We start from the raw sequence: 13,021 nt of genomic DNA, 5'->3' as shown, positions 1-13,021 counted from the left end.
GTGCCTCAGTAGTTGTATAAGAAATAAAATCATGCCTTTTATACACACACACACACACAAACAAACACACACACACACAGTCACTTGAGCTCTGTTTTTAGGTACTTTTAGTTTACGCTACATCTTTTCAAGGGCAATTTGCCAAACCCCAGAGTACCAACAATTCAAATTATTAATATTAAAGGTCTTCTCTTCCAATATTTGGCAGTATATTTTTTTAAAAAAATGATATTTATTACTTTTCGAACAGTTTCAACACAACACTACAAACAAAACAAAAAAAGGGATAAAAGAACAATACAAATACAATACAAAAACACTACATACAAAACAAGACAAAAACAAACAAAAACAATTTAAAAACACCTCAAACATTTTCAATATCTTATCTTTCATTCGCTTATTTCCAACGACCTCACACCTCCCTTTTTGTATTCCACTTCTGTTTATTGTTTCAGCAATTCCTTTCCATCTTCCTCTGTTTTCTATCCTATAATTATCTTAACACATTCTTGCCTTATTTTTTCCTTTAATTTTCTATTAATCTATTTATACTTAATTCCTTATAACATTTCTACTAAAGCCATATAACTTCACTCCAACATTCTTCTAACATTCATTAATTTTACAATATTTCTATAAATAGTCTTTAAACTTTTTCCAGTCTTCTTCCCCGGCTCTTCTCCCTGGTCTCGGATCTTGCCAGTCATTTCCGCCAATTCCATATAGTCCATCAACTTCATCTGCCATTATCCAACACTTCAGTGCTTTCAAGAAGCAACCATTCTCTCAGCCGGCAAAAAGCAGATGGTTCACAACAAAGTTTAGGGGTCTGGCAGGGCAAGTCCACCTCCTTCTTTGGCATCTGTCAATATCTTAAATTTTACTCGTGGCTTCCTGCCCTGCCAAACAAATCTAGAAACGTCCCTCTGCCACCTCCTGAAACAATCCATCCCATCCAAAGCTTGCAATGTTTGAAACAAAAGCAACATCCCCGACAACACAGCAACCCTCATCCCCACCACAGCAACTCGGCCCAACAATAACAACTTCAGATTTGTCCATATTTCCAAATCCCCCTTCTCTTCAATCCAACGTCCTTCACAGTTATCCTTGAATAAATTCACATTTCTGGCGGTCATACTAACCCCCAAATACCTCTCTCAACCGATGTTAGTCCTGTCTCCTCATGAAACTCTCTCAAGCTTTCCTTTTCCTCAGGTAGGGCTCTGATCCTCAAATTCATCTGTTTCTCTTTAAGTTCAATCATAACAAATGTCAGCTTATGTTCATCAAGTTGCCAGTATTTGGCAGTATAGCCCGTGGCTGCTGTTATGAGATGAGAAGTTATTTTCTCTTCTTTAGGTTTCCCCCCCTAAAAATATCTATATACTTCTCTATGGTGAAGATATCTCACAGTGCTTTATGACAATAAATAAACATATAACTTGGTTTGAGCAAGTAATGCCAATCCTGGCCCAACTGCTCTGGCTGCCATTTAGTGCTTATAAAGCCTTAAAATGACTCAAGACCGAAGTACCTCAAGGACCGCCTCTCCCCATTTAAACCAACCCAGACCCTGCAATCATCATCTGAGGTCCTTCTTCGCGTGCCTCTTCTGTGAGAGATCTGCAGGGCAGCAACAAAAGAATAAGGCCTTTTCGATGGTGGCTCCCTGTTTGCAGAATGGTCTCCCCAGGGAGCCTTCACTACATATTTTTAGGCAGCCGGAGGTTAAACTGACTCCGTATAAAAGCATGTACATGACTCACCTACACGCCGCATCCAGACACACTTAATGTGTCGCAACACACAGTTTGGAAAACTCTGATCCAAATAAGTCATTCTCTTCTAGGAATACCTGCAGTTGCTGCATAATCACTGACTTCACCTCTTATGCAACAAAAGGGTGTTTGCAACTGATCTCTTCAGTGATTGACTTGAGTTTACAGAAGCCTCCTGTTTATTGGTTCGGTTAATTAAGTTAGGCTACAATCACAGCTATGCTTTGATTGGGAGTAAGCCCTGGTTGAACACAGTGGAGCTTACTTCTGAATAGACATACACAGCACACGAATATGTCCCCACAACACCTTTTGGGGATGTCCTTCCTCAGTGCAGTGATGCATTACAGGGTGACATCATGGGAGCAAGAGAGTGTGATTCACTCTTTCCAAAGCCAGGCTGCAGAGGAAACCTTTGGCTATGCTTTCCACAACCACTTACTTTGGGTTAAGGTAAAGGGACCCCTGACCGTTAGGTCCAGTTGCAGACGACTCTGGGGTTGCACTGCTCATCTCACTTTACTGGCCAAGGGAGCCGGCTTCCAGGTCATGTGGCCAGCATGACTAAGCCGCTTCTGGCGAACCAGAGCAGCTCACAGAAACACCGTTTCCCTTTCTGCCAGAGCGGTACCTATTTATCTACTTGCACTTCGTGCTTTCGAACTGCTAGGTTGGCAGGAGCTGGGACTGAACAACAGGAGCTCACCCTGTTGCAGGGATTCGAACCGCCGACCATCTGATCGGCAAGCCCTGTGGAACCTCAGATTTTTATTTGTGCAGTGAGATCGCCATTTATGGTAGTCTAATCATCCCATGTTATCCTGTAATTCATATCAAGCGATCCAGTTTGTGCATTCACGAGTACTAAAGCGGGGTTGGAATTCTATTCCACTAACTAAACATCTGTGGGAAGCAGATTTCGCCTCATGTCTTTGAGGGCGGTGGCATCATGAAACAAACACACAGACTTTCACCACATGAAACATGCTCTATTTCTGTGCGAACATAAATTTGGCTTGCTTGGTGTTATTACTCCTGGAACTCGGTGCCAGTTTACTTCCAACCAGAGGTTTAATATCTCAGTTGGGGTTAGCAAACACTTTTTACCTCATCATTGTGAACATGCCTGTGGCATTAAGAATATATTGCATAATACAAAATTCCTAGCCATCTAAGCACACAGAGTGAGGGAGTTTTAATGAAATGAATGCAAGAGCATGCCCATGCATGTACAAACTTCCCTTGAAGAAAGGTTGCAGCCTTTATGACTCTTTGGATAAGGCAAGTAAGAGGCAACACAATAGAAGTTTATAAACTTATGTATGGCATGGAGAAAGTGGATAGAAAGAAGTCTCCTTCTCACTTTCATAACACTAGAACAGACGGGCATCTCATGAAGCTGAATGTTGGAAAATTCAGGACAGATAAAAGGAAGGACTTATTCATGCAGCAAAGAGTTAATCTGTGGAACCCACTCCTACAGGAGGTAGTGATGGACAACAACTGGTATGGCTTTAAAACAGGGTCAGGCAAATTCATGGAGGTTGATGGCTACTAACCATGATACCTATTCTCTTCTTCCATGGTTGGAGACAGCAATGCTCCTAGATATCAGTTGCTGGTGACTGCAGGACAGGAAAGGACTCTTTTGCTGGAATCCTGCTTGGGGGTTTCCCACAGGCACTTTTCTGTCCACTGTGAGAGCAGGATGCTGAACTAGGTCAGCCATTGGCCTGATTCAGCATGCTCTTCTTATGTTCCCATCTCTGTTCTGCTCATCCACAGTGACCTGTGACTGTCTTGAGGAGCTATAGTTTAGGGGTGAAAAAGAAGGTAGCAGGTTCAAGCTTTACTTCTGCAGTTGAAAGGTTCAGGTGGCAACTTATAGGGGGGAAACATGTATTGGGTTTTGAAGGTCCCCATACACTATAATTGGGGAATTAGGTTGGTTGAGGTTGGTTGGTTGAGATTGGGTTGCTAGCACTGAGTGTGCATTAAGAGTTTGTGGGGAAAACGAAAGCCCCACTACTATCATTTGGAGAACCATTTACCATCATATGCCAACCTGATGCCCTCCAGATGTTTTGGTCCACATCTCCTGGGGCTGATGGGAGCTCTCACTCACACATCTGAGAAGTGCCCAGTGGCTCCTAAAGTTTTTGCGGCCACTGCCCTGTTGGTTCTAGAAATTCATCCTCGGTGCTCCCTACCCTACAAAAAGCATCATTCAGAATAGTGGTTTGCAGGATGACACACTAAGGAAGATCATAACAAAAAATCAAAACAGTAACAATGAATTGCACATTTATTCAAAACCAAATTAAAACTTTAATTAGTTTAGTAGATGAACTTGATTCAGTGCTACCAGCTTTTTGTAGTCTGTTAACCCCTCCCCATAATTTTTATTGGTTTTTAAACATTTTAACAAATTCAGTTCAGTTTCAATACAGTATTCCCTTAACATTTTGACGTCCCATCCTTACTTCCATGATGATTCTGTTCAAATTGTTCATCTACTGCCATTAATGCCATATTTTTTCTATAACATATATTGTACATTACATTCCTTTATCATTCTCATTCCTTTGCTTGTATTTGAAGTCCTGCTTGTGATTTCCTTTGACTATAGATAATCCAAAAAGGGTCTCTACTCTTCCACAAACGTTTCTTCCTTTTAAAAAAAATTATTTTTATTAACCGACCAATCAAATCAAATCAAATCACATCACATAAATTCCGAATTACAAAGCCGAATTTTAAATTTTTGTTGAGGGGGATTCTGATCATCTTCTTGCTACTGCATTAATATCCACAAATCAGTCCAAATAATGTTCATAATTCTATCCAGTCTTATCTTGCTGTTTCCACATCTCATCTTATTCGTATATTTTTTCTTCTTTTCTTTATGATCTCTTCTGATAATCTCCTTAAGCAGACAAACACCAATTATAATCCTGTGTGAATTTTCCGTTCGACCAGTCCTCATATCAAGATGGTTTCCATATATCATCGCTTTCATAAATAACATCACTCTTTAATCATTAATCTCGTAGATCTGTCGCTCTTAAGTCCCTCTGAGGAGTCTCACCCACAATATAAAAACAGCTCTGTTCCTCCTCCCAGACCTAAGACCTCCAACAGAACTTGCCAACATGGCGACGATATTTTTTACTGCATCATTCCAAAGCTCTTATAGTTTCCATGGTCTTCTTGAAACATGCTTTGGTTAGTAAATTATCTCCACACAGTCATAAATCCACAGCTTAAGTCATTTAAACGGCATTACTAACTTGTGACTTGTGAGGGGGGGGGATTCTTGGTTAATCACATAGAGAAAAGAAAGGAAAGTTTTTCCCCCCTCCCCCATCCAGTCCCTTTGCCATACTGAGCCTTGGTGGGTCTTCTCATGATTTATTCTTGTTCTTCCGATCCGTCTTGCTTATCAGAAATCTCTTCAGTTAGCAGTCTTTACTCCCTCTCCTTCCTTGAAATATGTGCATTCGCTCCCTCCTAATTGATTCTTTTGAAGTTATTGCAGCTAGAGGCGCAGATCAGAGACAGTGTCCAGGAGCGCCGAGATCCACAGAAGGGTTTTCTGCCTAGTGCCCCCATCCCCACAAATTCGAGGGTGGTGTAGGGCACAGCAGGCAAGGGTAGCCCCCACACACAACCTTTGGGGGGTACTCCCATCACAGCCTCCTAATTACCTCGTGTGGGTCGGAGAGATGTTATTGTCAGCCATCTTCCGATGAGCCCCTAGTGGCCCCCACAAACGTTTCTTCCTTTGGGTCTCCTATTTTTGCCAACACTTTCGCCATCTCCACATAGTCCAATAATTTCAAATTCTGCTCCTCTTTTGTTGGAACTTCTTTCCATTTCCGCTCATGCAGAATTCTGGCTGTGGTGGTAGCATACATAAACAATTTAACCAACTTTTGTGGAATCTCTGCCCCATTATTCCCAAAAGAAATGTCTCAGGCCTTTGGGGGATAACTATTTTAAACTATTTTTTATATTCTTCAATTCAAAAGCCTGTCGCTTTTTTGCAAGTCCATCACATATGAAAAAATGACCCTTCAGACTGTTTGCATTTCCAGCATTTACTTGATACAGTCTTGTATATCTTGGTCAGTTTATCAGGTGTTAAATACCACCTGTATGTTTCATATCTTGTGCACCTCTAAGCTTTGTAATCTACCTACCAAGTAAAACCTAATAGGAACTAATTTTTTGCAGCCTGATAAATCAAGATTGTCAGGGAAGGGAGATTTTGGCATACTTTGACTGCAGAACAACAATATGCACCTAAGTAGTTCAGCTCCTTCTGTGTTAATAAAGACAGTGTTTGAGAACAGCCTTTTTATAGACTGTGTAAAGAAGAAGAAACGGCTGTCAGAGCTAAGGTTGCACCTGCAAGGTGAGCGTCCAAAGAGCAACAGAGTAAAACACCATCATTTACTGTCAAGGGGTTGTCAGTAATTTGCTGGCAGTAATTTGCTGGGAGTGGTGCAGACTTACAAGTCCTGTTTCTGGGCTAAGAAGCCTTTCTGAGAAACACACTGCTACTCTGGCTTTTTGTGGGGCAGGCAGGTGTCTCTTTTTGCAGCTGGTGTGCTCAGTGACCAAATCCCAGTTTATCCCAGTTCCAAACCACACTCCAGTTTTACTGCAGGAAGGATTATTGTTGTTTTATCATTAAGTGCACTTATATCCCACTTTTTCTCTCCCATGAGCTCGAGGTGGCCTTCTCTCCATCCTCGCATAAACCCCACAACAACCCTGTGAGGTAGTTTAGGCTGAGAGGCCCCTGTGGTCACACCCAGGGAACTTCATGGCTAAGTGGGGGATATAAACCCCTGTCTCTCCCAGGTCCTAGTCCTCATTTAAGCCCCACAACAACCCTGTGAGGCAGTTGGCATCACTGGATCAAGTTCATCAGTTTTGTTGAACTAATTTAAAAGTTTCGATTGGATTTGGAATAGATGTGCAATTTTTGGTTGCTGTGTTGAATCAGGAGGCTCTTCTGAATGGTCTTTTTATAGGGTTGGGGGCACTAGGGGTGCCTGAAAAAGCTTGCTTTAAAGCAGGAGTTAGCAAACTTTTTCAGCAGGGGGCCAGTCCACTGTCCCTCAGACCTTATGGGGGGGCAGTCTCTATTTTGAAAATAAAATATGAACGAATTCCTATGCCACACAAATAACCCAGAGATGCATTTTAAATAAAAGGACACATTCTACTCATGTCAAAACACGCTGATTCCCAGACCGTCCGTGGGCTGGATTGAGAACGCGATTGGGCCGGATTCGGCCCCCGGACCTTAATTTGCCTACCCATGCTTTAAAGTTATATTGTAATAGCCCCTCTTATTTTTCCCCTCTGGCATTTCCCCCCTACCTCTTAACAGCTGCTCAACAAACAGAAGCCCATTAGGTAAAAGCAGGGGAGCTTGGTGGGCTGATGGGCACCTCCATAGGTGTTCTGCTGTACCATCTCACTATAAGGCAGTGGATTGTGGTATGGAGGGCACCACATTTCTCTGGATCAGGTGGATTTGTTGGGGAATCTCTTCTAGCTTGAGGGCCATATTCTAGGAAACCTGCAGGGACCACATGCCAGTGGTGGGTGGGGCCAGAGGCAAAAGGAAGCAAATGCATTGTTGTTGTTGTTGTTGTTGTTGTTGTTGTTTTGTTGTTGTTTAATTTTATTTATAAAAGAGGTAGAGTGAGGAGAGAAAAAATGTGTGTGAATGATTTTTTTTAAAATACTGTTACATTACCATACATTAATATACAGATGTGTATATTCTTATTATTCTAACTCACATTTAATTGTCAGTAACCAAATATATTCTGTGTAAACTCATTCCAAGTATCATTGTTTTTAACCAAATAAAGTCTGTGTCTATAAGCTGTCTGTTTATATGTTCCCAGTGTTGTCATGTTGCCAAGTGATTGATTAAGGGGAATCGTATCTCTGTTCTTCCAGTTCATCAATATCAGTCTCTTGGCCACCATCAGGGCGCATAGAATCTATTTTTGTTGTCCTATTGTTAATTTATATATGATGGTGATATTCAATAACATATTCACCTCTAAAAATCTTAATTTGGTTTTTTTTCTGTGGTGTCTTGTTTATATAGTCCAGTATTTACATCTCCAACAAAGAGCTACATTAGACAGTCCTTTCTTATACAAACGTAAGGGAGTCCAATAAATGCTAAATAATAGTTTCTGTTGATTTAGTCTTAGTTTAAGATCCATCAATGCATCTGATATCGAAGCCAATACATATTCCCACTGTCTAGGTAATAGTGAACATTCCCATTATTTATTCCAATCATTTCTTAAACTTTGCACATCAAACTTACGGTATTTGTTGATAATAAATATTTATAAAATGCTTTAGTTTCAAATGCAAATTTGGCCTTTGTACAACAGGCTAGTTTCTACACACATGCATTATCACAGTATCCTCCATCCATGCATGCAAGAGGCATTGAAGGGTGTGCCAGACAGCAGAGCCATGCCAGAGTCTTGGTGGTGCAGTCCCTCAGAATTCTCTGATTGGCTACCAAGACAGTCAGACAACGGGGGGGGGGCGTGGAGCCAACACTGGGGGGGGAAGGAACCGTTTCTGAGGGAGTTTTTAGATAGGGATAGAGATAGGGCTTGATTTGAGATGGATGGTAAAAATTAGGATAAGGTTTGCCTGTGGGAGAACTGGTTCTGATTTGAGCCAAACAACCACACTGAGGAGACTATCTGTAGCAAGAGGAAAGAGCCTCGCAGCTTAGATAGGAAGACTGGGTTGAGTGTTTGGGAAATATAGTCAGGAGTTAACTGAAGGACTGAGTCTGAGCCAGAAGCTGTGGGAATCAGACTACCTGGGACTCATTCCAGTCAGGAGGGGAGATTTCTTCTAGGTAAAGAAGACTCCCAAAGCAATAACAAGGGGTGAGGTGATCCCCTGGGTCTGCTATACTAATTAGAATACCTCAGGTGTGGGATTGTTTTCTTTAAAAAAAATAATGAAGAAAAGTGCCCCTTTGCTTGTGAACCAAATTAATAAATGGTGTTAAAAGCGTTGATCTGAAGCATCTGCCCAAACTAAGCATAAGGACCTAGAAAGAAGTAACGGAAACTGAAGTGTAGCAACTGATTTTAAGTAAAGGGAGTTTGAGAGAAGCTATGACTGTCATACTGTGTTTAAGCCTATGATGTCCCTATATTTAGTTTAAATAATACGTTCTACCTGAAAGAACGTGTCTCCTGACCTAAAGTTGTTTCACCATCTTCGGAGTTGGGTTTTTTTCAGAGGGGAGGGGGAGGGGGTAAATCAAACTTTCCTTGTTTGATTAACTCCCGCCTGAGACTCCCTGAATGGCAGTTTCCCTCACACAAGACCCCCTCCCCCGATAGCCTGTGGTAAATTGCAGTCATTTATTTAATTGGCGTATAGTGAGGTGGGTCTACTTTAGTCCGCAACAAAGGGTGCATTGCAATCAGGCAGAAACACTTAATGAGGGTGTGAAGTACGATCAGCTATGAGTGTTGTGATCTGGCTGTTGATTCCCTGACTATTGATTAGCTGGGATTCCTGCATTTCATAGGGTTGGACTAGGTGACATATGAGGTCTCTACAATTCTCTGATTCTACAATTCTAGGTAGCTTAGGCTGAGAGGTGGTGACTGGCACTCAAGATCACACCCAGTGAGCTTCATTGCCCAGTAGGGATTTGAAACCTGCTCTCCCCAAAGTCCTGTTCTGACACTCTAACCACTAGACCACACTGTGACTTCTCCCAAAGCAAGGGTGGTAGATCTGTGATGAACACATGCAGGCCAACACTTGATAACGAGCCATGTTCAAAAGCCCAGGTCTGTAGGTTGTTTAAGAGCACAATAAGAGACTTGCAGCTGGATCTGGTAAAAAAAAAAAAAATGTTTGAGGAAATGCAGAATGGCCCTGAACCTTGGAAGGTGTTTCAGAAATTAAGGAGGGTGTTTTCATGCTTTTCTGCCCTATTTGCTCCATGTCTGAGTTTGCCACTTCCTTGCTTCTGCTATCTTTGAAATGTTTCTGTCTTCTTCCCATTCAGAAGGGTTCAAAATCACTGTTTTTAATTGCCACATAGCACAGACTGAGAATCCTCAATGCCAAGTCCTGAACAGCACCACTTTTTCATTGAAAGATCAATATGAAGCAACCAACTTTTGAGGAGCAAATTGCTGTTTAATCCAAGCACAATTTTCGAGGATCAGCATAAGCCTAGACAGGAGAGTGCAAATCATAGAATGCAGAGTTGGAAGGGACACAAGGGGCCATTAATGTTAGAGCGGATGCTAACAGTTATTCATGCAGACATTTGTTTGTTTGCTTATTTCATAAAATTTATACACTGCTTCATTGTACAAAATCTCAAATCAGTTTATGAAAAGATGAAACAATAAAACTGAGAAAAATTCATAACCATATTGTTAAACATACAAAAGTTAAAATAATAAAGCAGATTAAGATTACCCTCAACTTTCTAAGCATCTGGGTAGGCTTGTCTGAACAAGCATTAAGTATGAAGTTACTTCCACTGTGGACCTGAACCTCCCAAATAAATACTTGTCCTAAGAACACATAGTGTTATATATTAATGGGCTCACACACCAGAATCTTCTGGAAAGCCACTTGCAGAAACAGGAAACTGGGATGCATGTCCATTGAGATCTGACATATTAATGTGCCTGAGCAAATCTGCATTTCTCATTTCCCAGGATTTCCAGGCCCAAGCAAAGCCAGATTTCTGATGGGTCCTGGCTTTGCCCAGTAGCTTGAGAGCAGGCATGTTGAACATCTGGACAGGGGTGACCCATTCCAACAAAAAGTACTTTTAACAATCTGCCTTAAAACTGCATAGGAAAAGGCCCTTAACATTAGTATTGAAGACTCCCTGTTGGGTCACATAAACCGCTTAAGTCTGTCTCCACTTACATACATGAAAGGTCTTTGAAAGTTTAACACAAATGGCATTTTACACTAGTTCAGATTTCACACATAAATTCTCAATCTTTCCAACTTCGTTGAAGGGGTTTCTCCCATAATGGCACATTTCTTTTTTCATTTATGGTGGGATTGCAGAAAGTGTGTGCAGAAATATCACAAATACTTAAATATGCAATTCTGGCATCACCACAACTTGTACTATTTAATATATGGGATGATACTGTAAAATGATTCTCTTTGAAGGAATTGCTAAGTTGGTTTCTAGTAGCAGCTAGACTTTCTGTTGCATAAAAATGGAATAACTGAAAGGATCTATTTCTTGAGTTGTGGCATAAGAATTTACAGAACCTTACAGCTGCTGAAATGATGACACACAATATACTACATGGAGTTAAGTACCAGTGGAATATTGTCTTGAGATATTTCTCTTTCAGGTTCACACTAATAAACATTTCGGGAATATTCTTTAATATCCAGTAGTTCTTATGTGTTTGCCACATTTGCTGATGTTTTCCCCTTTTCTCCTTTTTTGCTTCCAAAGGTTGGAGTCTGCAAGAGACCATGTTCTTCCCATCGACTATTACTTCCCACCACAGAAGACATGCTTGATCTGTGGGGATGAAGCTTCTGGGTGCCACTATGGAGCACTCACTTGCGGGAGCTGCAAAGTCTTTTTCAAGAGGGCAGCTGAAGGTAATTCATCTTTTTGTGTGTTTGTGATGTGTGTGATTGAATGCAAATCAGACAATGGCTGTAGATGTCTCTGTATACACACACACTGTCAGGGGATGATTAGCTGCTTGTGCTTAAAATTGTGCCCCTTCAGAGTTTGTGCGGCCCCACAAACCTCTGTGTGTGACAGAGCTCCTCAGACATGTCTGCTCTAGTCACTAGTAGAGTCTGACAGTGGCTGCCTGCGGAAGCGCTTCCAGCAAAGAAGTTCCTTAACGGAAACGCGTCTCCTGGACTCACGACGTGGCAGCTTCCGGCGAAGCATGGGTCTCCCTGCAGTTGCTTCTGACACCTCCCCGCTATTTTCGCTGGATGTGTCTCTCACCCCTTTCTCTCCCCTGCTGTTTCCTGCCTGGGCTGCTGCGTCTCTCTCAGCATTACTGAGATCCTCCTCCAGAGACCCCTCGCTCCCCCTCCTTGTCCCTGCTTTAGCTGCTGACTCTCTCCCAGTCTCTGGGAGACCTACCAACTCCCTTTCCTCTGATGTCAGTTCCCTGACATCCACCTCCCCTCCAGGGCCCCCTTCTTCCCCGCCCCTACTCTCTCCTCTGGGCGGTGAGGAGCTGAAACCCCGAAAAGAATCCTCTTCATCTTCAGACGTCTCGAACATTTCCCTCCATCGGTCTTCGTTCCGACTCGCTGAATCCTCCTCCACCTCGGAATCAGAGAACCCCTCCAACTCTTCTTCTTCGTCGGTGGTGGCGAAGTATTCCCTCCGGAACCTCGCCACTGGCTGGGGTTTACGAGGGAATCTCTGATGAAAAGTTTCAATCAAAACCTCGTCATCTACATCCTCTGCCCTGACCCAGGTGTTTTCCGACTCCGGCTCCCCTTCCCACATTACCAAATACTCTACTTGCTCTCCCTTCCACCTGGAATCGAGAATCTCCGCTACATGGTAGCTGTGTTCTTTTTCCTCCATAGCTGGTCCCCTATTGACCCTCCCCTCTCTGTCCCCTATATACGGTGACAGCAACGACCTGTGGAACACTGGGTGCAACTTCTTGTGGTTCGGTAACCGGAGTCTGAAAGCCACTGGGTTGACCTGTTGCGTGACTTCAAATGGGCCCAGCCTTTTGGGTCTTAACTTCTTACAACCTCCTTTGAATGGTAACCCTTGGGTGGACAGCCACACCTGGTCCCCCACCCTAATGCTTTCCCCTTCCCTTCTGGTTTTGTCTGCCTGCCTCTTATATTCCTCCTTTGCCCTGTTTAAATTAAGTTGGAGCTGGCGATGGATCGCTTCCATTTCTTCAACGAACTGTTCTGCGGCTGGAACGCTCCAGTTCTCCCCTTCCCCCCCTGGGAAGGCTCGGGGATGACACCCGTGATTAGCCAAAAAGGGGCTCATCCCCGTGGACACGTTCTCTGCATTGTTGTAGGCAAATTCTGCCAACGCCAGCTTCTCCACCCAATCATTCTCTCTGTCATTCACATAACACCTCAAATATTGCTGGAGGACACCATTAGCTCTTTCCGCCTGCCCGTTGGTTTCTGGATGACGGGCAGTT

At 42.6% G+C, this 13,021-nt stretch overlaps 1 protein-coding gene across 2 annotated transcripts in view; it reads left to right on the top strand.

The window, feature by feature from the left end:
• AR (androgen receptor) overlaps nt 1-13,021 on the top strand; it is a 247,266-nt gene that overhangs the window by 100,113 nt on the left and 134,132 nt on the right. For both annotated transcript variants that reach the window (XM_082208535.1, XM_082208534.1), the window contains exon 2: nt 11,320-11,471. In XM_082208535.1, coding sequence (XP_082064661.1) covers nt 11,320-11,471 — 152 coding nt within the window. The remainder of the gene's footprint in view (nt 1-11,319; nt 11,472-13,021) is intronic.

This window comes from Podarcis vaucheri (assembly GCF_965113315.1).
Source record: "Podarcis vaucheri genome assembly, chromosome: Z".
Taxonomy (NCBI): Eukaryota; Metazoa; Chordata; class Lepidosauria; order Squamata; family Lacertidae; genus Podarcis; species Podarcis vaucheri.
This window is presented reverse-complemented; position numbering and strand designations above follow the sequence as displayed.